At 55.9% G+C, this 22531-nt stretch overlaps 1 protein-coding gene and 1 pseudogene across 15 annotated transcripts in view; one reads left to right on the forward strand and one right to left on the reverse strand.

Moving 5' to 3' along the window:
* Positions 1-5479: 5479 nt before the first annotated feature.
* LOC109561606 (uncharacterized) overlaps positions 5480-22531 on the reverse strand; it is a 46179-nt gene continuing 29127 nt past the window's right edge. Inside the window, exons 3-8 of one of the 15 annotated variants that reach the window (XR_011567527.1) lie at positions 16624-16694; positions 13831-16121; positions 12771-13498; positions 10068-10385; positions 9056-9112; positions 5480-7780 (exon numbers count right to left, since the gene is read on the reverse strand). Coding sequence is in view for 11 of the 15 variants with exons in the window: in XM_070792853.1 (XP_070648954.1) it covers positions 7367-7780; positions 9056-9112; positions 9345-9905 (1032 nt within the window). In the remaining 4 variants the exon portion in view is untranslated. Of the gene's footprint in view, positions 10386-10812; positions 11764-11858; positions 12506-12770; positions 13499-13830; positions 16122-16623; positions 16695-22531 lie in introns of those variants that run through there. The other 14 variants (XR_011567524.1, XM_070792859.1, XR_011567526.1 and 11 more) reach the window with 14 other exon arrangements.
* Positions 16116-22015, forward strand: LOC109561200 (ATM interactor pseudogene; annotated as a pseudogene).

Consider the following 22531-nt stretch of genomic DNA (forward strand, 5'->3'; position numbering starts at 1 on the left):
AATGAATCTTGTTAAAAAATGGGCGGAAAATCTGAAAGTTTTTCCTTAGACATACAGTACATGGTACATGAAACAATACGTACATACAGAACAATAGGTACATGAAAGGGTGTATGCTAATCAGGGACATGGTATTTTAAACCCCAAGGAGATAACACCTCACGCCTATAGAATGGCTGTGATCAAAAAGAAATAGCAGGTGTTGTCCAGAATGTGGAGAAAAGGGAACTCTTAAGGCACTCTTGGTGGGAGTGTAAATTGGTGTGGTCACTAAGGAAAACAGTATGAAGTTTCTTTAAGAAATTAGAAATAGAACTACCATATGATCCAGCAATTCCACTTCTGGGTATTTACAGAAAGAAAAGGAAAAACAGACATATGTGCCCTTATGTTTAAGGTAACATTATTTAAAATAGCCAAGATATGGAAGCAACCTAAATGCTCATCCGTAGAAGAATAGATAAAGATGATATGCCATATATTACATTTTATATATATATATGAATATTAGCCATTACAAAAGGAAATCTTGTCATTTGCAACAACATGGATGGGCCTCGAAGGTATTATGCTAAGTGAAATGTCAGGAAAGAGGCAAATATAAGACCTCACTTAAATATAGAATCTTTAAAAATATTAAAGAAAAGAATATCTAGCTCGTTGGTACAGAGAACAGGTTAGTGGCTGCCGGGGCAGGGGGTTGGGGGTTGCACAAACCTGAGAGAAGTGGGCTAAACGGTACAATCTTCATGTTATAAAAGCAGTCATGGGGGCTTCCCTGGTGGTCCGTGGTTCAGAGTCCACCTGCAATGCAGGAAACAGGAGATTTGGATTCCATCCCTGGGTCTGGAAGATCCCCTGGAGGAGGATATGGCAACCCACTCCAGTATTCTTGCCTGACAAGTCCCAAGGACAGAGGAGTCTGGCGGGAATTGTCCAAAGGGTCACAAAGAGTCAGACGTGACTGAGTGACTAATCACATATTGGGAAGATTCCACGTGACCCGGGGCAATTCAGCTCATACACCACAGCTATTGACCCCACATGCAGCACCTACTAAAGCCCACCCTAGGGCCAGTTCTTCACAAGAGAAACCAACCCAATGAGAAGCATGTGCTCTGCAATTAGAGTAACCCGTGCTTGCTACAAATAAAGAAAAGCCTTTGCAGCAGCAAGGACTCAGCACAGCTAAAAATAAAAAAACAATTTTTTAAAGCTGTCATGGGAATGTAACGTACAGCATGGTGACTAATAATAAAGAAGTATTTGAATTCCAGCTTTTACACTCAGGGGATCTGGGACTCACCTGAGGTAGGTGAAGTGCCTTCTCCACCCTTCAGATTCTTTCTTTGTAAACGGGAGCCAACCTACCTGAGGTTGTTAGCAACATCAGAAAGCACTTGATACCTAGTAGGCCATTACTGTGCACAGTGGGGCCCAGTGTGGAGGAGGGAGGCTTGGAACCCACCCTCTGTCTGCCCAGGCCAGGAAGAGACCACAGCTTCCAGTCTCACCTGCAGCCCCACACACAGGGCTGCCCGGGGAGGTGCCTGGTTAGTGGAGGCCCACGGAGCCTGGGCTTCCCTGGTGGCTCAGAAGGTAAAGAATCTTCCTGCAATGCAGGAGACCCAGGTCCATTGCTGGGCTGGAAAGATCCCCTGGAGGAGGGCATGGCAACCCACTAGTATTCTTGTCTGGAGAATCTCATGGACAGAGGAGCCTGGCCGGCTACAGTCTTCAGGATCACAAAGAGTTGGACACGACTGAAGTGACTTGGCATGTACAGAGCCTGGAGCCTGTGTGTGCTTGTCTCTAGGAGCCAAAGAAACACTTGACTGATACAGGAACATTTTCCAGTCCTCTCTTTTAAGATTTATTTATTAATTTTTTAAAAAGTATTTTAAATTTTATTTAGCTGCACTGGGTCTTGGTTGCGGCCTTTGAACTCTTAGTTGTGGCTTGTGGGATCTAGTTCCCTGACCAGGGATAGAACCCAGGATCTCTGCACTGGGAGCTGGGAGTTCCAGCCCGTGGACCACTAGCTGTGTGTGTGCTCAGTCGTGTCTGACTGTTTGCCACCACATGGTCTGTAGCCCACCAGGCTCCTCTGTCCATGGAATTTTCCAGGCAGGAATACTGGAGTGGGTTGCCATTTCCTCCTCCAGGAGATCTTGCCAACCCAGGGATTGAACGTGTGTCTCTTAGGTCTCCTGCATTGGCAGGGGGATTCTTTACCACTGTGCCACTTGGGAAGCCCATAGACCACAAGGGAAGTCTCTTAAAATTTTTTTCTGGATGTGGGCCCTTGTAAAAGTATTGAATTTGTTACATTTGCTTCTGTTTTATATTTTGTTTTTTCCTCTGGAGAGGCATGTGGAATCTTAGCTCCTCTACTATGCGAGCACAAGGTGGCGCTGGTGAGCCGTAGGCGGCGGATCCACCGTGCCTCGGGTGGGCCACCTCCTCAAGGCTCCAGGTCCCAGGTCCTGTCTTCTGGGGTCCCACAAGTGCTCTGGCTGCCCACAAGTGCAGGCCCTCGCGTGGTCGTGGTGATAGGATCTCCCACACACCAGATCCCCAAGAATCCCTCCAAAAAGCTTGGACGTCTGTTGGCCATCACGCACACCAGGAGAACCTGGGGTTCAGAATGTCACTGCCCACTGTCCCCACAAGGGCATCCCTTCTTTAAGCACCAAAAACTGGGGACACCCCAGCTAGGGACCTTTTCTTTCTCATCTCTGCCCTGGCTCCCACACCTCCTTCGGGTCTTTTCTTGTGATAAGTTTCTGCTTCCTGGAGCCCTGGCCCCTACCTGTCTACCTCCTCACCTGCCTCACGTTCTCCAAAGATCTTCTGACAATGGGACCTCACGGGTTTCCCTTTATTTTCTTTACGTGGATTTTTTTTCTTTGGAGCTAGCCCAAGTCTACCAGGGCAGCGGTTCTTTCTGTCTGACCGTCACCCTGTGCCTGGAATAACCCCTGGCACCAGTAGGTGCTCAGTGAACACTTTCCAAATGCACCAACATGCCCAGAGGTGAGAGCAGGGGGCGCCTGGAGCCGGTTGTTGGCTGTCAGTCCTGTCCAGACACACTGCTGTGCCTGCCACTGTGGCAAGACCTGTTCTCCAGAGGGTGCTGATAACCTTGGGCCCACCATGCCTCCAGTTTCAGTTCTTTGCCTCCCCAGCAGCTTCTAATTCAGGTGCGTGCTTGGGGAAATGTTCTCAACTGTCAGCCCTGCCTTTGGGGAGCTGGCTCCTCTCATTAAGTGTAGCTAGAGGTAGGAGCCCCCTCACACCTCTGGGCTGGAGGTGCTGCAGGTGAGCGGCTGGGTCACCATTCATTTTTTCCCCTCATTTTGTTAAAAAGTATTTTGTTGAATTCTGCCCCTAGGCCACGGAAGTGGAGCCCAGAACCAAGGTCACTTCCAAAACTAACTGAGCCCCTTTGTAACCCTTGCCGGAAGCCCCCCCTATCATCACTAACAAGCTTTCTGACTCCCAGTTAGACAAAGATGCCCACTCTAGTAAGCACCCCACAGCGCCCCAGCCAATCACCCTATGCCAGCCTTCCATAGCAATTTTGTCTCAAGGCTATAAAAGTTGGCTGTTTATGCACGAGAACTATCGACTCTCCCTGCTCGGTCAGGAGTTTGGCCTGCTGCGGCCTCTTCAGCTCTGCTCTTGGTTCTTAATAAACACCCTCCCTTATGAAATGCTCTGTGTCTGGAAACTTTTCCAGCCCACGCTCAGACTGCCTCAACGTATGTATTTATTTGGCTGCGTTGAGTCTCAGCTGTGGCATGTTGCGTCTTCATTGCATTATGTTGGATCTTTCCTCGCGGTTTATCGGCTCAGTAGTTGTGGCGTGGGGCTTAGTTTCGCCATAGCAAACCCCTGTCCCCTGCGTTGCAAGGCAGATTCTTAACCACTAGACCACCAGGGAAGTCCCTGGGCCACCGTTCTTGCTGCTATGCCTGGTTCAGAAGACAAGCCTGGCCCGGGCAGCCTGGCCCCAGGAGCTCAGTGGGCGTGCGAGTGGGGTCAGTGGGACAGGAAACCACAGTAGTGCCTGGTGTTGGGGTCCCTTGAGGAGTGATGACGGAGGATAAGCTCGTGGTGGTGGGCGCCATGGTATGAGGAAGAGTGCCCTGACCATCCAGCTCATCGAGAACCACCCCGTGGAGGACAACTCCACCATGGAGGTGAGCCGACTCTGGTCCACAGCCTGGCTCCTGACAGGGGCTTGTCCTCCACCTGCTCTGCAGGAGGGGTCCCATTGTCCTAGGTCCTGGGGGCACAAGAGGAGCGAGGGAGGGTCCCCTCCCAGGAAGGTTGGCTGTCTCTAAGTTCCTACTGGAAGCAAGTGGTCACTGATGGGGAGACCTACCTACTGGACACAGCAGGCCAGGAGAGTCAGCGTCATGGAGACCAGTACATGAGCACCAGCGAGGGCTTTCCTCTGGGTGTTTGCATCAACAATACCGAGTCCTTCAAGGGCATCCACCAGCCCTGGTGAGCTGACCACTGACCCTCAGGGGCTTCCTGTCCTCTCTCTGTGACGCCAAGTGCAGCCCAGCCCGCAGCCTGCCCACTGGATCACGACTTCCCCCTTGTAGGGAGCAGATCAAGTGGGTGAAGGACTCAGATGGCATACCTGTGGTGCTGGTGGGAACGAGTGTGACCTGGTCATGGTACCGTCGAGTCTCAGCAGGCCAGAACCTCACCCAAAACTGCAGCGTCCCCTGCAGTGATGTGTTGGCCCAGATGCACCAGGTGGAAGCCCCCCTCCCTGCCCCCCATCCAGCCAGGGCCCTGTGCCACCCCCACTGCCTGGGAGCAGCACTCACTGCCCCTTCTCCCTCCATCCAGGGCAGCTGCTCGACCTCTGGCTTCAGCTAAGGGACCCCCTGGAACCCACTTCGATTCCCCTGACCCAGCAGCCCCTCAAGCTGTGAGTCTCCCCGGGAGGCAGGGGCAGCGAGAGAGTCCAGGACCCGGGTCTGGGCCGACACAGCTCCCAGGGTGGAGGTCCCCAGAGAGAGCTGCCCTGAGCCAAGTGGGAGCATGGCCCTGGCCCATGTGCCCCCAGAGCGCCCCAAGGTCCCAGTCAGCCCTGACCCCTCAGTGGGCAGTGGGAGGGCTGCTGAGGACACGTATTCCAGTAGGGTGCCCTGGAGCCCGAGACAAGCAGGACCCAGGTCCCCATTTGTGGGGTGAACGGGGAAGTGCCGGGGTCCAGCCCTGGTGGATCCAGGGAATTCGAAGCGGGGACGGCGTCGTCGAGGATCAGGAAACAATTGCTTAATTAAACGTTAATTAAGGATATAAAGAGTAATAGAATAAGGATAGCTCAGTGAGGAAATCAGTGGAGAAAAGAGGCTGAAATAAGGATAGCTCAGTGAGGAAATTCAGTGGAGAAAAGAGGCTGAAAAATTCAGCCGGAAGGTAAGAGAAAGAACGACATGGGGAGACCAAGTTTCGGTGAACAAGGCCCGCACTTTATTTTCCAAAGTAGTTTTTATACTTTAAGTTATGCATAGAGGATAATGGGGGAAGGGGTAGAGTCATGCAGTAAGCCAGGCTTTCTTCCTGCAAACTTATCATATGCAAAAGTTTAGGTGATTTGCATCATCTTCTGGCCCGGAGGCCTGTTAACATTTTAAGAAACTTATTTTTCTCTATAGGTGATTATTCTAAAGTCAGGCAGCACCCTCCAAAAGCATTAGATTAAGTTGCATTCCTACAGAGCAAAGGAGTGGTGGGCTATAACAAGAAAAAGAATTAACTCAAGGGTCCCAGGTTACAAACATTAAAGCTACTACTTACACCAATTATATTAATCAATACACTGCCGGGGACACAGCAGGTAAGGGATATGGAGACTTAGCAGCAAACATTGGCCCAGCAAGTGAAAAACCCTTCACCAATACAATTTCTAATCAATCTTTTAACTGCTCAAAGGAATCCGTATTTAGACAGTTTAGAACATCTCATGCCTCTCACAGTTGGGAGGCTCTGAGCAATCACATGTGGCTGGAAAAACCTATTCAGGCAGGCTAGAGGACTTCCAAAGGAGTTTGTAGGTTGAAACACTATCACACTCAGGAACTTTATTAACTGGAGCTGTAAGTTAACTCTTTTTTCAGAGAGAGGTAGTGGGGGACAGCCCCCTGTAAAGTCAGAGGTGTAGGTGAGAGCACAAAGCAGAAAGTAGGCAGACTCTGGTTTTGGGGGTAGATGCTCGAGAATTTCCAGGGGGACTCCTGAGGCTTCATCCCACCTTTGAGTATGCCAAGCCTCCTTCCTCATGACCTTTGCCACAGGCGGAACTCGCTCCTGGCAGGGAAGGGTCTGGGATTCTGCTCGAGGCAGAGGCAGTGTTCCCCTTGAGCCGGTGCCCTCTTCCTTCCACTGGTGCGTGAGATCCGGCAGCACGCCCACCCAAGGAGGGGGCCCTAGGCTGCCTGAGCTCAGGTGCTGCTCCCCTGACAGGTGTGGAGGGGCACGGAGGTGTCCAGTGTGATGTGGGAAAGGGTGTGCGAGATGGGTGTGGGGAGGAGGAGGCAGGGAAGAAAGGAAGTGCCACTGGAGCCTGGCCAGCCCAGGTTGGTGGACAGAGTGACTGAACTGATGCTCCCTGCCCGCCAGCTGTTGCTCTCCTGGAGCCCAGTCCTGGCCCACCGGACACAGGCTGAGTCACAGTCATCCGATGGTCTTGATCCTGGGGTTTGGTTGAAGCTCGGAGTCTGTAGTGCCTGTGGCCTCCCACGAGGCAGCTGGGAACCTCAGTTTTGTCCAGCTGGTGCTCCCTTTGCCTCTGGGGGCCCTGAGGGCATCCTTCGGAGACGTCTAGGTGCTACAAGAACCAGCCAGTCTAGCACTTAAAGCACGAAAATGTATTAACCTTTAACCAGCAAGGGGGGAAACTGAAACCAAAGTCTGTCCATCCCTGGAGGGAGACCTTCATAGGGAATGGCTGGGCGGCAGGGAACCCAGTTGGGTCCCGGGTGGGTTGCATTTGCTGAGATTTAGGGGCCCCAAAAGGCAGTCACTGACTTGGACAGTGTGTTGTGTCAGCCCAAACAGCAGCACCCTCTGCTCTGGCCCCACCTTCTTATGCGTGTGAGGTCCTGGAGGTGGCCTGTGGTTCCCAGAGGCTCCTCAGGTCACTGAAGGGACCTTGTGGGGCACTCTCAGGCTGCAGGAGACCACATACAGCTCCTAGAGGGCTCGCCTTGCCTTGAGCCAGCGTTCCTGACTGGCCGGGGCAGCCCCTTTAGTCACAGTCCAGGCTGAGGGGTGATCACACGGCATCTGCTCTCCTGGAGCCCAAATTCAGGCCCTTTGGAGTCAGGGACTTGTGCTATATGGGGGTGGGGGTAAAGTCCATCCTCCTTGAGCTCAGCGTAAAAAAGCAGGGCATGTTGCTGGCTTCTGGGGACCTCGGGGTCCCCGGGAGCCTTGGGGTCCCTGTGCTCACAGTCACCTCATCCTCTGGAGGCCCCTGAACGTCCAGGCTCCCTATGGACACAGAGCTCAGGGGGTCATGCGGACGTGTGGGGCCTTGGCGCAGCTCTTGGGGTGCTGTCCTGGCTCCACCATGGCGGTGCTGGTCACTCATGGGAGGGATGCTGGCTGCAGCTGCCTCAGGGCAGGAGGGGTGTCCTGGGCCCAGTGGCGCCATCTTCAGCAGGCTGGGTGGAGCTGATTGCCGGGGCCTCAGTGGGGTCACGGAGTCAGGCCTGTCGTGTGGCCCTGGGGGTGGCCCAGGCAGGGACTGAAGGGGAAGGGACCCAGCATTCCAGCTCAAAGCCGAGGTCTGGGGGCCACCTGCCTGTGGCCTCACAGATCACTGGGAAGTTTGGGAGGGAATTATATCGCTGTGGTCTGCACAAGGTGGGCCCTTGGGGCCAGGCATGGCAGAGCCGGCCCAGCTTTGAGAACAGCCCTCTAGGCCACCAACCTCTGGGCTCTGTGGTGACCGCCCAGAAGAGCGAATGGCCGGGAGTGAGGGGAAAGCCCGGGGCTCACCCACCCACTACTGCCTGAGAGGGGGACTCATGGGGAGACCAGGGCTGAACCCCCCTGGCCAGGGCAGGTCATACGTCATCCTGGGTAGCTCAGCCATGGAGGCCGGCAGCTGCATGCGCACTGCGCCGTCCGCCGGGGCCCTGGCCCGGGACAGCGCGTCCTGCAGGAACTCCTGCAGCCTTCCAGGGGCAGCGTTAGGAGTCGCTCTAGGGGTGGGGGTGCCGTCAGGCCATGGGGGGACCTGCAAGGAAGGCTCAGCCCCCCACCCTGGGGGGTCTTCCCATGGGGGAGGGGTGGCTGTGTTCCGCTGTGCGCCACCCATGGGGGTCCATCTGTCCCAACAGAGCCCCAGGGAGCGCCCCAGCTAGGGGCGCTCACCACAGGGCACCCTGACCGCCTTCATGTGGCTGGCACTCCCTCCTCCGTGGCCTGTGCTCCACTCTCAAGCCCGCTTCCTCCTGTGCACCTTGAGGACGGTGTAGGCCATGGCCGTGAGCAAGTGCCCACCCTCCAGGATGGAGGCCTCCCAGAGCCTCAGGGTCAGCGGAAAGGGGGGGTCTGTGGGGACAGTGGGCATGGGAGGGGCCACTTGAGCAGGGCACGGGGGTCCCAGCACAGGATCAGAAGCCACATCTGCCTCTGGTCCCTGCAGTCCCACCGTTCGTCAGACAAGGTCCCAGAGCTGCTCATCTGGGTGGACAAAGGTGCTCCCACCAGCCCTCTCAGGGTCCTTAGGGCCTGACAGCGCACCAGCTAACCCTCTCGGTGGGGACACCTCAGCAGATCACGATGGTGGCTCAGCTGCACCCCAGGTTGACCCACCCTTCCCGAAGGGAGCCAGGTGGAAACGGCGGGTCCCTGAGACTTCAGGGTGCCCTGGGCCCACCAGGAGGGCTCTGGCTGCCCCTTGGGGCTCCTCGGGAGGGACTTGGCATATCTGAGGGTGGGGTTTGTCCCTCCCTGGGCAACAGGAGTCGGGGACAGGGAGGCCTTGGAACCCAGCGTCCCTGGGCAGCCTTACCTGGTTGATGAAGCACTGCATGAACCACGTGGATGTGTAAATCCCCGCAGACATCGGCTGTAAAGCAGGGCAGGCGGTGCTCAGGGCCTGCCTGCCCTGCCAGAAACCTCCCTATTTGAGGGCCCTGTACAGCCACCCTCAGGGGTGGTGGACATGCTGTCCATGGGCCTGCTCAGCCCGAGCTCACCCCTGGCAGCCCCCAGGAGAAGGCAAATGAAGTCTGCAGGAAGCCAAGTCCCCGCAGTGGCCATGGGACAGCACCTCTGGGCGGGGCGACAGTTGTACTCACCACATGTCCCTTCAACTTGGGGAGGGCTCTGCCGAGAATGTGTTTGTGATGGGCCTGGAACCTTGGCATTTTTGGGAATCCAGGGATGAAGCCTGAGGAGCCCCCAGACCCCCACAAGTCAGAGCCTTGCCCAGAGGGGAGTGGAGTACCACAGGAGCCCCCAGCGGTGACCCCTGCCTGTGGGGCCCTCTTGAGCCCTGGCTGGACATGCTCTTCCCAGGCAAGACAGCCTGTGAGGCCAAGGCAGAGGCCCTGCTCCTGGATGCCCAGCTCAGCTGGCACCCTGGGCAGAGGGGTGGGCAGGCATCTGGCCCCGGTATGCTGTCCCCACAGTAGCCACAGTGGGGGATGGCGGGCCTGGTATGGAGGAGCAGTGAGTGTGGCCCCCAGGGGAGATGGGGGTGTGTGCCTGGCCATCTCCTGGCCTCTGCAACCAGGCTGGGGGCAGAGGAGGTGGTGTTGCTGCCTGGGCTTCATCGGCCGTGGGCTTGCGGGGCGCCTGGTGGATGGCAGGCTTGAGGCAGAAGGACCAGTAGGGAAGGAAGGGAGAGTGGTCTGCATGAGGCTGGGACTGAGGGCTGAGCTCCAGAATCCAAAGGGCAGTGTGGGGAGCCAGTGCCCTTTGCTGATGGGGAGCTGTCCTGGGCCAGGGTCCCCACCAGCCCCCCTGCAAAGAGACCCCAGATCCTCTGGCTTGCCCAGCCGTCCTCGACAGGCACCTACCGCCCATCGTGTGCTTGTCTTCAGTCATCAGCTGCACCAGCCCCTAGAAAGCATCCTCTTAGTTCAGGAACATCAGTAGGATGGCTACAACCTTGTTCATGTCCTGGAAGTAGACTACCTCCTGCAAGAGCCAGACGTGTGTGGAGGACCCACCTGGAGGCCACTCTGTCCCCTCCTGACACTCCCACCTCTGCTCCTGGATGCTCCTGATTCGTGACCAGCAGGAAGACCCCCTGGAATGGGCAGGGCCTGGGTGCGCAGATATTCTCAGTGTCATACATGGAATAGGCCACCAGCACGTGGAACAGGGCCTGCTGCCTGGGGAAGAGGACACAGGGGGCTTCTTTCACACTGATGCTCTTAATTTTATATTGTCTGACAGAGCCTCACGACAAAGCAAGTGTGTTTAAGAAATGAGCCCCCAAAGCCAAGGAGACCTGGGGCCACGCTGCTTTGGGACTGGCAGGGCCCCTCAGTAGAGACATCTCACTGTGAGAGGAGCATGAGGGGTCTGGGGTCACCACTCGGGCAGCACAGCCCACTCCTGCCTTGTTGCTCTCAGCCCCGCTGTGGCCAGACCCCTCTTCTCTCTGGGGTGGAGGCTCTGAAGAGTGTCTCTTGGTCCAGAGCGAGCTTGATCTGCAGGCCAATAGCCTGCAACCTGAATTGGTTGTGGCAGAACCCTCTCTCTTGCCTCCCCATATGTTTTCCCTGGCTGTCAGTGTCTTCAACCCACTCCAGTTACCTGGATTGGAACAGCTTATTCAGAAAGCACGAAGTGTTGGGAGACGTGATCTCTGGGTGCATATTAAGGGATTACAGTACACGCTTCAGGTGTTGCAACAGGCTTGAGGTCACGTGTAAAAAAAGAATCCCGCTTCTTCTTTTCTTTTTGCCCAACTGCTTGGCTTGTGAGAGCTTAGTTCCCTGACAGGGATGCAACCTGGGCCCTCTGCAATTAGAGTGTGGAGTCTAACCACTGAATTGTTAGGGAATTCCCAAGAATTCTTGTTTTTAAAATGCATACTAGCAGCAGTAGGTTAGGGTTAGCAATGGCAACCCACTCCAGTACTCTTGCCTGGCAGATCCCATGGACAGAGGAGCTTGGTAGGCTGCAGTCCATGGGGTCGCTAGGAGTCAGACACGACTTCACTTCCACGCATTGGAGAAGGAAATGGCAACCCACTCCAGTGTTCTTGTCTGGAGAATCCCAGGGACCGGGGAGCCTGGTGGGCTGTCGTCTATGGGGTCGTACAGAGTCGGACACGACTGAAATGACTTAGCAGCAGCAGCAGTAGGTTGGGGGGGTTCCCTGGCTGACCAGGGATTAAGAGTCTGTTCTTCCACCACAGGGGGCATGGGTTTGCTCCTTGGTCAGGGCACTAAGCTCCCACAAGCCACATGGCGTGGCCAAAAAAAAGCATACTGAGAGCCTAGCAATGGGGTGAGGCCAGAGGTCTTGGGTCCTCTGTGAAAGGCATGTGCTGGTCAAGGATGTGGTGAACGCAGGAGATGGGATGGGGCTGGGTCCCTAAGTGATGAAATTTGGGGTTCACCAATCTATTTTTACAAATGATGGAAACTGTAGAAGTAGAAATATGTAAGCAACACCATCAAGATGGGGCGTCATTTGACCCTCTAACCCGAATTCAGTCCATCTGAGCTCCTGTCCAGCCAGGTCTCTGCCGCCTGGAGCCCCTCCCCTCCAGCGGGTGCCCCGCCCCACTCTCCCCTCTCCAACCGCCGACCGCCACCCGCCGCGAGCCCTACACCTCTGCCCGGGCTCCTAACATGCCTACTCGCGCCCCCCTCGAGGCTCAGCCGGTACAGCCAGGACGGGCAGGGGTCGACACCCTGCCACCCCAGCTCCAGACCCAGGTCCACGGCCTCCCCGCCAGGAACCTGGGGACCCACTTGATTCCGTTTCGCTCCCAGAAGAAGAGGTTATTCCTGAAGGCGCGGTTGATGTCTACGTCAATGTGCTTGACGTCAGGACAGCACCGCCGGGCCTGCTCTTTTATGCTCTTTTGTGGGCGGGGCCGAGGGGGCGGGGCCAACGTCAGGCGGCCCTGACCCACTGGACCAACCGCCACAACTGCCCCGACGCGGCGGGCGCGGCGCGGCGCGGCCGGAGGGACCGCAGCTCTTTTCTGCAGAAACCTCATTCCGCTTGTTTCTGAAGCCATCGGGGCTCACGAGGGACTCCCCCGTCCAAGGCCCAGAACCCCGACCGTTAACAAGGTAACGTCCAGGCCCTCTGGACCCCTCCTCCGCCTCCCCCAGAGGCCTCCCAGGTGACAGCTCCCGCCGGGCCCTGAGCCTGGTCCCGGGAGGCGGCTCCCAGGTGCGGGGGAGGCAGGGAGGGCGGCTGGGCCTCTGCTTCCTAACACCCTCTGGAGTGTCCCTGCCATTAGGCGGTAACAGGCGGGGCGGGGCAAGAAGGGGGCGGGATGGGGTGGGCGTGGCGAGGAGAGACTGCAGTTCGCTGCCTTTCCTTCTGATAGTCACCTACTCCTCTTTTGGCGCCAGCCCGACCCAGGGGACTCGGGTTCCCAACATCCTGACTCTAAAAACCGCCCAGGAGGAGCATGGAGCCCCACAGCCCGACACTTCCATCCCCCACCCTTGGGGATGGGCCAGGGGTCCCCAGGGGCAGCCCGCCAAGCCTGGCCCGTTGCCCCTGCTCAGGTGGACCGGCCGCACCTGATATTTCCTGATGTTCTCCGCCTTCACCTTCTCCAGGTCCCAGAGCAGAGACCAGGCCTGCCCTCGCACTGGTGGAGGGATGCCCATGGATACCCTTCGGCACATCTATGGGGGAGAAGCAGCCCTGAGACAGATGCAGGCACCACGCCGGGGAGGAGACGGAGCGAGAGGCCTGTGGAAGATGCTGCAGAGGGGCAGGGTCTTCCTAGAGCTGGGTCTGATCTTCCCAAACTGGGAGTGGAGAATAGCCCCAACTGCTCCCTCCCTGTGGGGTCCTGGGCTGGGCTGGCTGCCGCCCTGGCATCAGAATCTCCCGAGCCTTGTGGGGCCCAAAGGCTAGCGCCCTGCAGGGTCAGGATACTCAGCTTTGTACCTTCGTGCTGCCCTGGTATTTTTGCCAGCTCCTCAGCTTCTTCACCCACTTGTCAGCTCCCCGGAGGTCTTGGGCTTTTTGCTAGAATATAGGACATGGTGGTGTTCTAGCTGCCAGCTCCCTATGGTGGCAAGAATGTGCGTGAACTCAAGGGCCCCCAGGACAGGCACAGACCCCTCGCAGACCAAGGACACTTTGACAGTTCTGGGGTGTGGAGCAGTAGGGAACCCCAGCCGCACCCGTGACCTCCTCCCTCCTCCTGCTGGTACAGCACGCGTGGAGTCTTACCCTCACTGAGTGAGTGCTGAGGCCTCAGATACTGAAGCCCTGGAGACTAGGTGGGTTTGCCTGACTGGAGGGCAAGAGAAACAAGGTGTGAGGTACTGACCCAGCTGGAGGCCCAGAAGGTGCCACCCACCCACTCAACCCCCAAGTCAGTCCAGGAGACTCGAAGGGAGGGCTGATCCCCCCCCCCCCCAGGGTGCTGGCTTCAGGGTGGGCTGCATCCTGGAGACGCTCTAGGGGTGGGGGTGCCATCAGGCCATCGGGGGACCCACAAGGAAGGCTCGGCCCCCACATTGGAGGGTCCTCCCATAGAGGGCGGCAATGTTCCGCTGTGCACCACCCCTGGGGGTCATCTGTCCCAACAGAGTTCCAGGGAGCGCCCCAGCTAGGGGCACTCACCACGGGGCACCCTGACCGCCTTCATGCGGCTGGCACTCCCTCCTCCGTGGCCTGTGCTCCACGCTCAGGCCCGCTTCCTCCTGTGCACCTTGAGGATGGTGTAGGCCATGGCCGTGAGCAAGTGCCCATCCTCCAGGATGGAGGCCTCCCAGAGCCTCAGGGTCAGCAGAAAGGGGGGGTCTGTGGGGACAGTGGGCATGGGAGGGGCCACTTGAGCAGGGCACGAGGGTCCCAGCACAGGATCAGAAGCCACATCTGCCTCTGGTCCCTGCAGTCCCACCGTTCGTCAGACAAGGTCCCAGAGCTGCTCATCTGGGTGGACAAAGGTGCTCCCACCAGGCCTCTCAGGGTCCTTAGGGCCTGACAGCGCACCAGCTAACCCTCTCGGTGGGGACACCTCAGCAGATCACGATGGTGGCTCAGCTGCACCCCAGGTTGACCCACCCTTCCTGAAGGGAGCCAGGTGGAAACGGCGGGTCCCTGGGACTTCAGGGTGCCCTGGGCCCACCAGGAGGGCTCTGGCTGCCCCTTGGGGCTCCTCGGGAGGGACTTGGCATATCTGAGGGTGGGGTTTGTCCCTCCCTGGGCAACAGGAGTGGGGGACAGGGAGGCCTTGAAACCCAGCGTCCCTGGGCAGCCTTACCTGGTTGATGAAGCACTGCATGAACCACGTTGGTGTGTAAATCCCCGCAGACATCGGCTCTAAAGCAGGGCAGGTGGTGCTCAGGGCCTGCCTGCCCTGCCAGAAACCTCCCTATTTGAGGGCCCTGTACAGCCACCCTCAGGGGTGGTGGATGGGCCTTCTCAGCCCGAGCTCACCCCTGGCAGCCCCCAGGAGAAGGCAAATGAAGTCTGCAGGAAGCCAAGTCCCCGCAGTGGCCATGGGACAGCACCTCTGGGCGGGGCGACAGTTGTACTCACCACATGTCCCTTCAACTTGGGGAGGGCTCTGCCGAGAATGTGCTTGTGATGGGCCTGGAACCTTGGCATTTTTGGGAATCCAGGGATGAAGCCTGAGGAGCCCCCAGACCCTCACAAGTCAAAGCCTCGCCCAGAGGGGAGTGGAGTACCACAGGAGCCCCCAGCGGTGACCCCTGCCTGTGGGGCCCTCTTGAGCCCTGGCTGGACATGCTCTTCCCAGGCAAGACAGCCTGTGAGTCCAGGGCAGAGGCTCTGCTCCTGGATGCCCAGCTCAGCTGGCACCCTGGGCAGAGGGGTGGGCAGGCATCTGGCCCCAGCATGCTGTCCACACAGCAGCCACAGTGGGGGATGGCCAGCCTGGTATGGAGGGGCAGTGAGTGTGGCCCCCAGGGGAGATGCGGGGGTGTGTGCCTGGCCATCTCCTGGCCTCTGCAACCAGGCTAGGGGCAGAGGAGGTGGTGTTGCTGCCTGGGCTTCATGTGGCTGTGGGCTTGCGGGGCGCCTGGTGGATGGCAGGCTTGAGGCAGAAGGACCAGTAGGGAAGGAAGGGAGAGTGGTCTGCATGAGGCTGGGACTGAGGGCTGAGCTCCAGAATCCAAAGGGCAGTGTGGGGAGCCAGTGCCCTTTGCTGATGGGGAGCTGTCCTGGGCCAGGGTCCCCACCAGCCCCCCTGCGAAGAGACCCCAGATCCTCAGGCTTGCCCAGCCGTCCTCTGCAGGCACCTACTGCGCATGGCGTGCTCCTCATCAGTCATCAGCTGGAACAACCTCCAGAAGGTGTCGTCCTCGTTCAGGAACATCAGTAGGACGGCCACAACCTTGTTCATGCCCCGGAAGTAGCCCACCTCCTGCAGGAGCCAGACGTGTGTGGAGGACCCCCCTGGAGCCCACCTCTGCTCTTGGATGCATCAGCGCCATGGCCTGCCAAGGCCACCAGGGGTCTCCCTCCTCTTCTTGGCCTCTGAGAGATGTTTCTTCCAATGGAAACTCACCCCCCAGGATGGGAGAGAGGGGCGTCCCAGTGACTCACAGCAAGGAACCTAGCCTGTTGGCAACACTGTACAGTGAGAGGTCTGTATCCTCCCCTGGTTCCCGCATCCTCCCTGCATGGCCCCAAAGCCAGAGGAGGCTGAGAGATGCCAGGAAAGGCAGGGCAGGACAAGTCCCCACCCTGCATCCCAGGGGCACAGCACCAGGCCCGCCCGACTCAGTAGGATCTGCCTGGGCCTCACCTGCTCGTACCTGGCTAGGATCCTGCCTGGGCCACCTGGTCCCATTTGCAGTGACTCCCACCTGAGCCATACCTGCTCGTCCTGGGGAGGAGGATGTCCACTCAGGCTCTCTCTGCTCAGCTTTTGCTGTGACCCCTACCTGGAATGAGAGTGCTCTTGCTGCCCATGGTTCCCGCTGGGCTGTACCTGTGCACACCCGGCAATGGGCCCCACCTGGGCCTCACCTGCTCCTCCTTGGCTATGATCCCACCAGGGACATCCCTGCTCCTGCTGGCCGTGTGGGCTGGCATGGCCCACCTGGGGCTCACCTGCTGCGTGCTGACTGCTCCCCGCCTGAGCTGTACCTGTTCCTACTGGTAACCATCCTACGTGGCCTTCCATGGTCTACCCAGGGATGATCTCTGCCTGTCCTCCCTTGCTTATTCTTGGCGCTGGTTTCTCCTGGGACATACCTGCTTCTGTGGGCTAGGATGCTCGCCTGGGCTGCAGTGATTTCCACTTGGCGAATGTACCTTTTCTGATGGGTGATGACACCAGTTCTACCTGGCTAGGATCCCTACCGGGTCTCAGCTGCCTGTCCTTGGCTCAGATCCCTGCCTGGGTGCACCTACTCTTGTCTATGATCCCTGCTGGGGTCTCACCTGCTCATATTTTGTTATAATTTCTTCTGGTTCCAAGGCTAGTAGGGTCTCCAGCTTCTCCATGTTGGATGCTGCAAGACAAAAATCCATGTATTCCAGTGCCCTAAAGAGCTTCAGGGACCCAGCAAGTGGAAGTTGGCTCCCAATTGGCAGCTTCCTGGTCATAGGGGGAGAAATCAGACATTAGTGCCCCCTTAGTGGGTGGGATCCCCCTTGGCGATCATGGCTTGCAGCCGCACCTAACACTTCCACTTGTAGACTTCAGGACATGGGTAGACCTTTCTCCAAAGTCCACCCAGCCTTAGAAAACAAGGCCAACAGGCTCAGGGGGAGCTTCCCAACCTCATCAGCCATCAGGGAGATGCAAATCAAGACCACAGGGCAGACCACTTCTCACCCATGGAAACTTTATTCCCAGTAACAGGATGTGGAGAGATTGCAACTCTCCTGTACTGCGGGCAGGAAATGGTGACCCCAGCTACACTGTGGATGGGTGAATGCAATTGGGCACAAGAGACCATATATTGTATGATTCCATTGATCTGAAGCGTCCAGCATCACCAGGTCCATAGAGACAGAAACTGGATCTGGGGTCCCCAGGGCTGGGGGATGGGCGAGGGGTAGGTATCTGCTGATGGACAAGAGACTTTTATGAGGTGGTGACAGATGGATGTAGTGGTGACGGTAGCAGGAGTCTGTAAAATAAAGACCTTTGAATAGTCTACTTGAGCTAAAGTGGATGACGTGTGAATTTCAGAGAAAGCTCTTTGAGCTGGATTCGCCCCAGGAGCCCTGAAAGGGGCAGTGAGAGACTTCACTTAGATTAAAACACAACCAGGGGCTCTCATGTTCTAGGGCAGCAGCCCTGAGCTCCTGCCCATGGGGCTCTTCCTGGGACCACGCCCCCCTCACCGCCCCGCCACCCCCAGATGGCCCCTCTCGGGAGGCAGAGCAAGAATTGGGGACCAAGGGACTAGGAAGAGACACATGTTCTCATAATGGACCTAACTCACTGATTCTGGCTGGTGAATCGGCTCAGGCAACACACCAGCCAATCAGAAGGGTGTTAGTTTGGGAAAAGAAATGACTTATTTAACCTCAGGCAGCCTCTCTGTGCTGCTGAGACCACCCTTTAGTCCACAAGTCTGAACAAGGCCAAGGGGGAAGGGCCTCAGTTCCTGGACTCGCACAGAAAACCATCAAGAACATGCCTGGAGAGTGTAGAGCTGGTGACACATGGAGAGCACGGGGGGCCATACACTGCACAGCATGAGGCCCTGTGTCCCCACCTCCCAGCCCACAGGCCAAACGAACTCACATGGCCAGCTTGCCTGGTCTGGGGCAGGACAGATAGGATGCCTCTGGGATCCAGGACACGAGCACAGGCTTGGACCCACCAGGCTTTGGAGATGCCAAAGCTCTGCCCTTCTCCCCTCATCTTCCTCCATCCCACCCCTGCATCCCCCCACCTCTTCCCCTCAGCTTCCATCACTTCCCCATCCTCCCTACCCCTCCACTAGCTGCTCTACAGTCCTTGGGCAGCCCCTCGCTTCACCCTCCCTCCTCCTCCATTCTCAAGTCCTGCACCCCCAGACCTTCACCTCCCCATCACCCTTCCTCCTCCCACTCCTGTTTCCTGCACTTCCTCCTCTTCCTGTCTCACCACCTCTGTCCCATTCCCACCTTCTCCCTCTATATCCATCCTCCTGTACTCTTCTGCCCTCTGCCTCCATCTTCCATCCATCTTCTCTACCTCCTCCTGCATCCTCTCTCCCCTGCTTCATGTTCTCCTCTGGGTCAGGTGTGGAAGCTCTGAGACTCCTCACAGGGACACGGGCACCTCTGGCTGCAGCCCACTCCCTCCTTGGAGCCAGGAGGGGACTGCAAATCCTGGCTGTTGTTCAGTACTGGGGGCTCAGCATCACCTCTGCCAGGAAGGATGGAGTCACCCACCCGGGGGCCTCTGTCCCCAAAGAATCTACAAGAGACAAGGTGATGCTTTTACCCATCAGACCTCTTGCTGCTCAAGCCGTGTCCCCTTGATGGAAATGCACCCAGGGACAGGGCAGAAGAGATGGAACAGGGCAGGCGAGGGCCAGAGCAGGTCAGAAAGAGACACAGGGGCCTCGAATGAACACCTACGGACATGAAACAGTGGGTGTGGGCCACAGGCAGAACTGAGGGGTCGCTGCCTTTCCACCCCACAATGGGGGCAGGTCAGAGGTCAGGGGCAGCACTGAGCCCATACACCTGAAGGCCAGGCATGGAAGAGGAGTGTGTTGTCACCAGGCAGGGGAAGGTGACCAGGGACAGGTGTCACCTGGCACCAGCAAGTGCAGGTCCTAACCAGCAAAAGCATGTAAGCTTAAAAAGCTCAAAATTTAAAAACGGGTCCAGCTGCGGTGCAAGAGTCATGGCAGCCTCTGAGGCAGATTCCGTGACTCTTGCCTCGGGTGCCCTAGCTGTCCCGGTGGCTGTAAGTGGTGCCGCCGCTGCCTCGGGTCCTTGGGGTCCCCCCAGGCAGCTGATAGGCAGCCAGCTCCGACCCACGGTGGCAAGGCAGCAGCCCACGGGGTCAGTGTCGCCGGCCCCAGAGTTCATCCAGCCGCCAGTGAGCGAGCTGTCCTGGGCCGTGAGGACCAACATCCTGTGCATGGTGTGCAGCTGCAGCGAGATCCTGCCCAACTGCCCTGCGCTCAACATGTACCTGGTCAAGAGCTACCACCGCCTGTAGGATGGCATAGTGAATCCAACAATAAAAGATTTGAAAACTGTACCGAAATTCTGCTGCTGCTGCTGCTAAGTCGCTTCAGTCATGTCCGACTCTGTGCGACCCCATAGACAGCAGCCCACTAGGCTCCCCCATCCCGGGGATTCTCCAGGCAAGAACACTGGAGTGGGTTGCCATTTCCTTCTCCAATGCGTGAAAGTGAAAAGTGAAAGTGAAGTCGCTCAGTCGTGTCCGACTCTTTGTGACCCCATGGACTACAGCCTACCAGGCTCCTCCATCCATGGGATTTTCCAGGCAAGAGTACTGGAGTGGGGTGCCATCATACTGAAATTCTACTGTTGTCCAATTGAATGACGCCCTAGAGGCCCTGACAGACCATTTTCTCAATTTTCGTAAAACAGCATTTTATGAAAATGCATGCTGAAAAGAAGCATAAATATAATAAGTGCAGCAATTCGTATGGCATCGAGTGGGACCTGAAAAGACATGCAGAGGATTGTGGCAAGACCTTCCAGTGCACGTGTGGCCGTCCCTATGCCAGCAGGACTGCGTTACGGTCCCACATCTACCGAACTGGCGTGAGATCCCTGAAGGGCACAGGGACCCACCTAGTAAGGAAAGGAAACTGGAAGCTGCCTGCAGAGCCGGAAGCTGTCCGCACAGCCGGAAGCTGTCCAGGAAGACTGCCGATTCACTGAGCGACCAACCAATTCCACGGCCAGACGCTCCAGAACTAGAAACTTCAGAAATAAAGCTGGTGGCTTCTTTTGAAAACTCTTGCAGCTCTAATGCCAAACAGTAGACTCTTGCAGCAGCTCCAAGGTACCCTCAGATGTTGCTTTTTTTTTTTTTCAGATGTTGCTTTTACCAAAGCTCAAAGTGTTTTGTCCTGTGCCTGTCTTTGTGCCTACAGCTGACTCATCAGCCCAGCCTATGGTGTCGGGTGTCGACCATCAGGGCTCTGCCCCCAGTGCCGTGCACTTACTACCCTTGTCCATTGGAACCCTGATCCTCAGCCTGGATTTGGAGGCCTGCTCTCTCAAGGAGAGCCTCCCTCTCTTAAAAATTGTAAATCCTGTTGCTGTTGAGCTGATTAGCACAGGTGTTCAACTGAACTTGGGTAAAAGTCCATTTAACCCATTACAAGAACTTGGGAACACATGTCAGAAGAACAGCATTTCTTCAATCAATGTACAGACAGATCTGTCCCACACCACACCACAATATATGCCATTTGCACAGTGGGCCAGCCCTGACTCCTCTGTGTCGTCCTGTTTGCAAACTGATTTGACATTTGGTTTCCAGGTTTCTCTTCCCATTAGTGTTCAAACTCAGACTTTTTTGCCCAGTTCTAAGGTAACCTTATCTATCACTGCTCAGACTGATACATTTATAGATGCCAGTTTCCAGCCAGGTGGGATCTCCAGAGAAACTGAGACCAGTGGGATGCAACGTCCAGCAGATGGCCAAGTACAGATGGACCAAGCTGTAATGTGTGGAGACATTTTTGAGAGTGTCCATTCATCATATCGTGTGTCTACAGACAATATTATAAGCAGCAGCTTAGTAGCAGAGATTGTAACTCATGACTTGTTACCTCAGAACCACCCTAAAACTTTAACTCAAGATATTGAGAAATCTGCACCAATTATAAACTTCAGTACACTGAATAGTATGCTTTCATCACAGAACATGATAGATAATTAGATCCCGATCATGGATTTATTAAGTGATCTAGAAAACATCTTGTCAAATAACCTGCCTGGTCAGACCCTGGACAATCATAGTCTTTTGTCTGACACAAATACTGGACCCATCTTCTATCTGGCCCAGCCCAGAATCCTGCAATTGATTTTGATACCGAAGAGTTCTCAAATATCCAGATGCAAACCAAGGTGAGTGAGCTTAGCACCATGACCACTGAGCCAGTCTTGGAATCACTGGACACAGAAACCCAAACTGACTTCTTCCTTGCAGACCCCTCTACCCAGGCCTACAGTTTCAGGGGAAATTCTAGCTTCTCAGGCCTTGAAATCTTTGACACGCAGACACAGATGGACCTGAACTTCTTTTTAGACAGGAGCCCTTGTCTGCCGCTGGGAAGTATCCTGAAATACTCCAGCTTTTTCTTGAGTACTGATTCATCTGACACAGATACCCAGACTGACGGAATCTCCACTGCTTAAAAACCTGCCTGCCCTGGAAAACAAAGTTCAGTTGAACAGTGCTGAAACACAGACCACGAATTCTGGCTTCGAAACTTCAGGGAGCTTATTCTTCACCAGCAATGAAACTCAAGCAATGGATGACTTTCTTCTGGCCAATCTGGCCTGGAACACAATGGAATCTCAGCTCAGCTCTGTTGAAACCCAGATGTGTGCAGAACTACAGCCAGTCTGCAACTTCTGAAAGTGGAGTCCACATGGGGGATGGATTCACGGTTCCCTTCTGGATTTAGAAGATGAAGGAGGACAACAGTATTAACTCTATTGAATGTAGTCGATGATACAGTAACTTCGATTCTTTGAGGTTCTTTGCCTTTTTGTACTTGTAAACATGAAATTTGTGTGAAAATTTGTGAGTGTATTATAAAGTGTAAGATGTTGATCTAAAAAAAAAAAAAAATTAAAAACAGGGAGGGAATTCCCTGGCAGTCCTGTAGTTAGGACTCCATGTCTCCACCGCCATGGACCCAGGTTCAATCCCTGGTTGGGAAACTAAGATTCTGCAAGCATGGGGTATGGCCAAAAATATATATGTGTGTGTACATACAGAAAAATAGATATAGATACCTCTAAGGAATCTTCCCAACCCAGGGTTTGAACCCAGGTCTCCCACATCGCAGGCAGATTCTTTACCAACCGAGCCACCAGGAAAGTTCTATATAGTAGGACCTTGTTGTTTATCCATTCGATGTATGGTAGTTTGCATCTACTTATCCAAAACTCCCAACACATCCCTCCCCCACAGCTCGTATATTGTCATCCACTGTACGCCACTGTCCGGATGTGCCACCGTTTGTGCATCCGCTCACCTATTGTAAAAGGTATCTTTGGAGCTGCTTTTGTGGGCAGATTATAGCAGACGCCACGGAGCGGCTCAGGACGAGCTGTGGCATGAGATGACCATCAGAAGGCGCCAGAACCTCTTCTCTCTCACCAGGGCTGCACCAGTCGT

The sequence above is a fragment of the Bos indicus genome, chromosome 7 (genome assembly GCF_029378745.1).
Source record: "Bos indicus isolate NIAB-ARS_2022 breed Sahiwal x Tharparkar chromosome 7, NIAB-ARS_B.indTharparkar_mat_pri_1.0, whole genome shotgun sequence".
NCBI lineage: Eukaryota > Metazoa > Chordata > Mammalia > Artiodactyla > Bovidae > Bos > Bos indicus.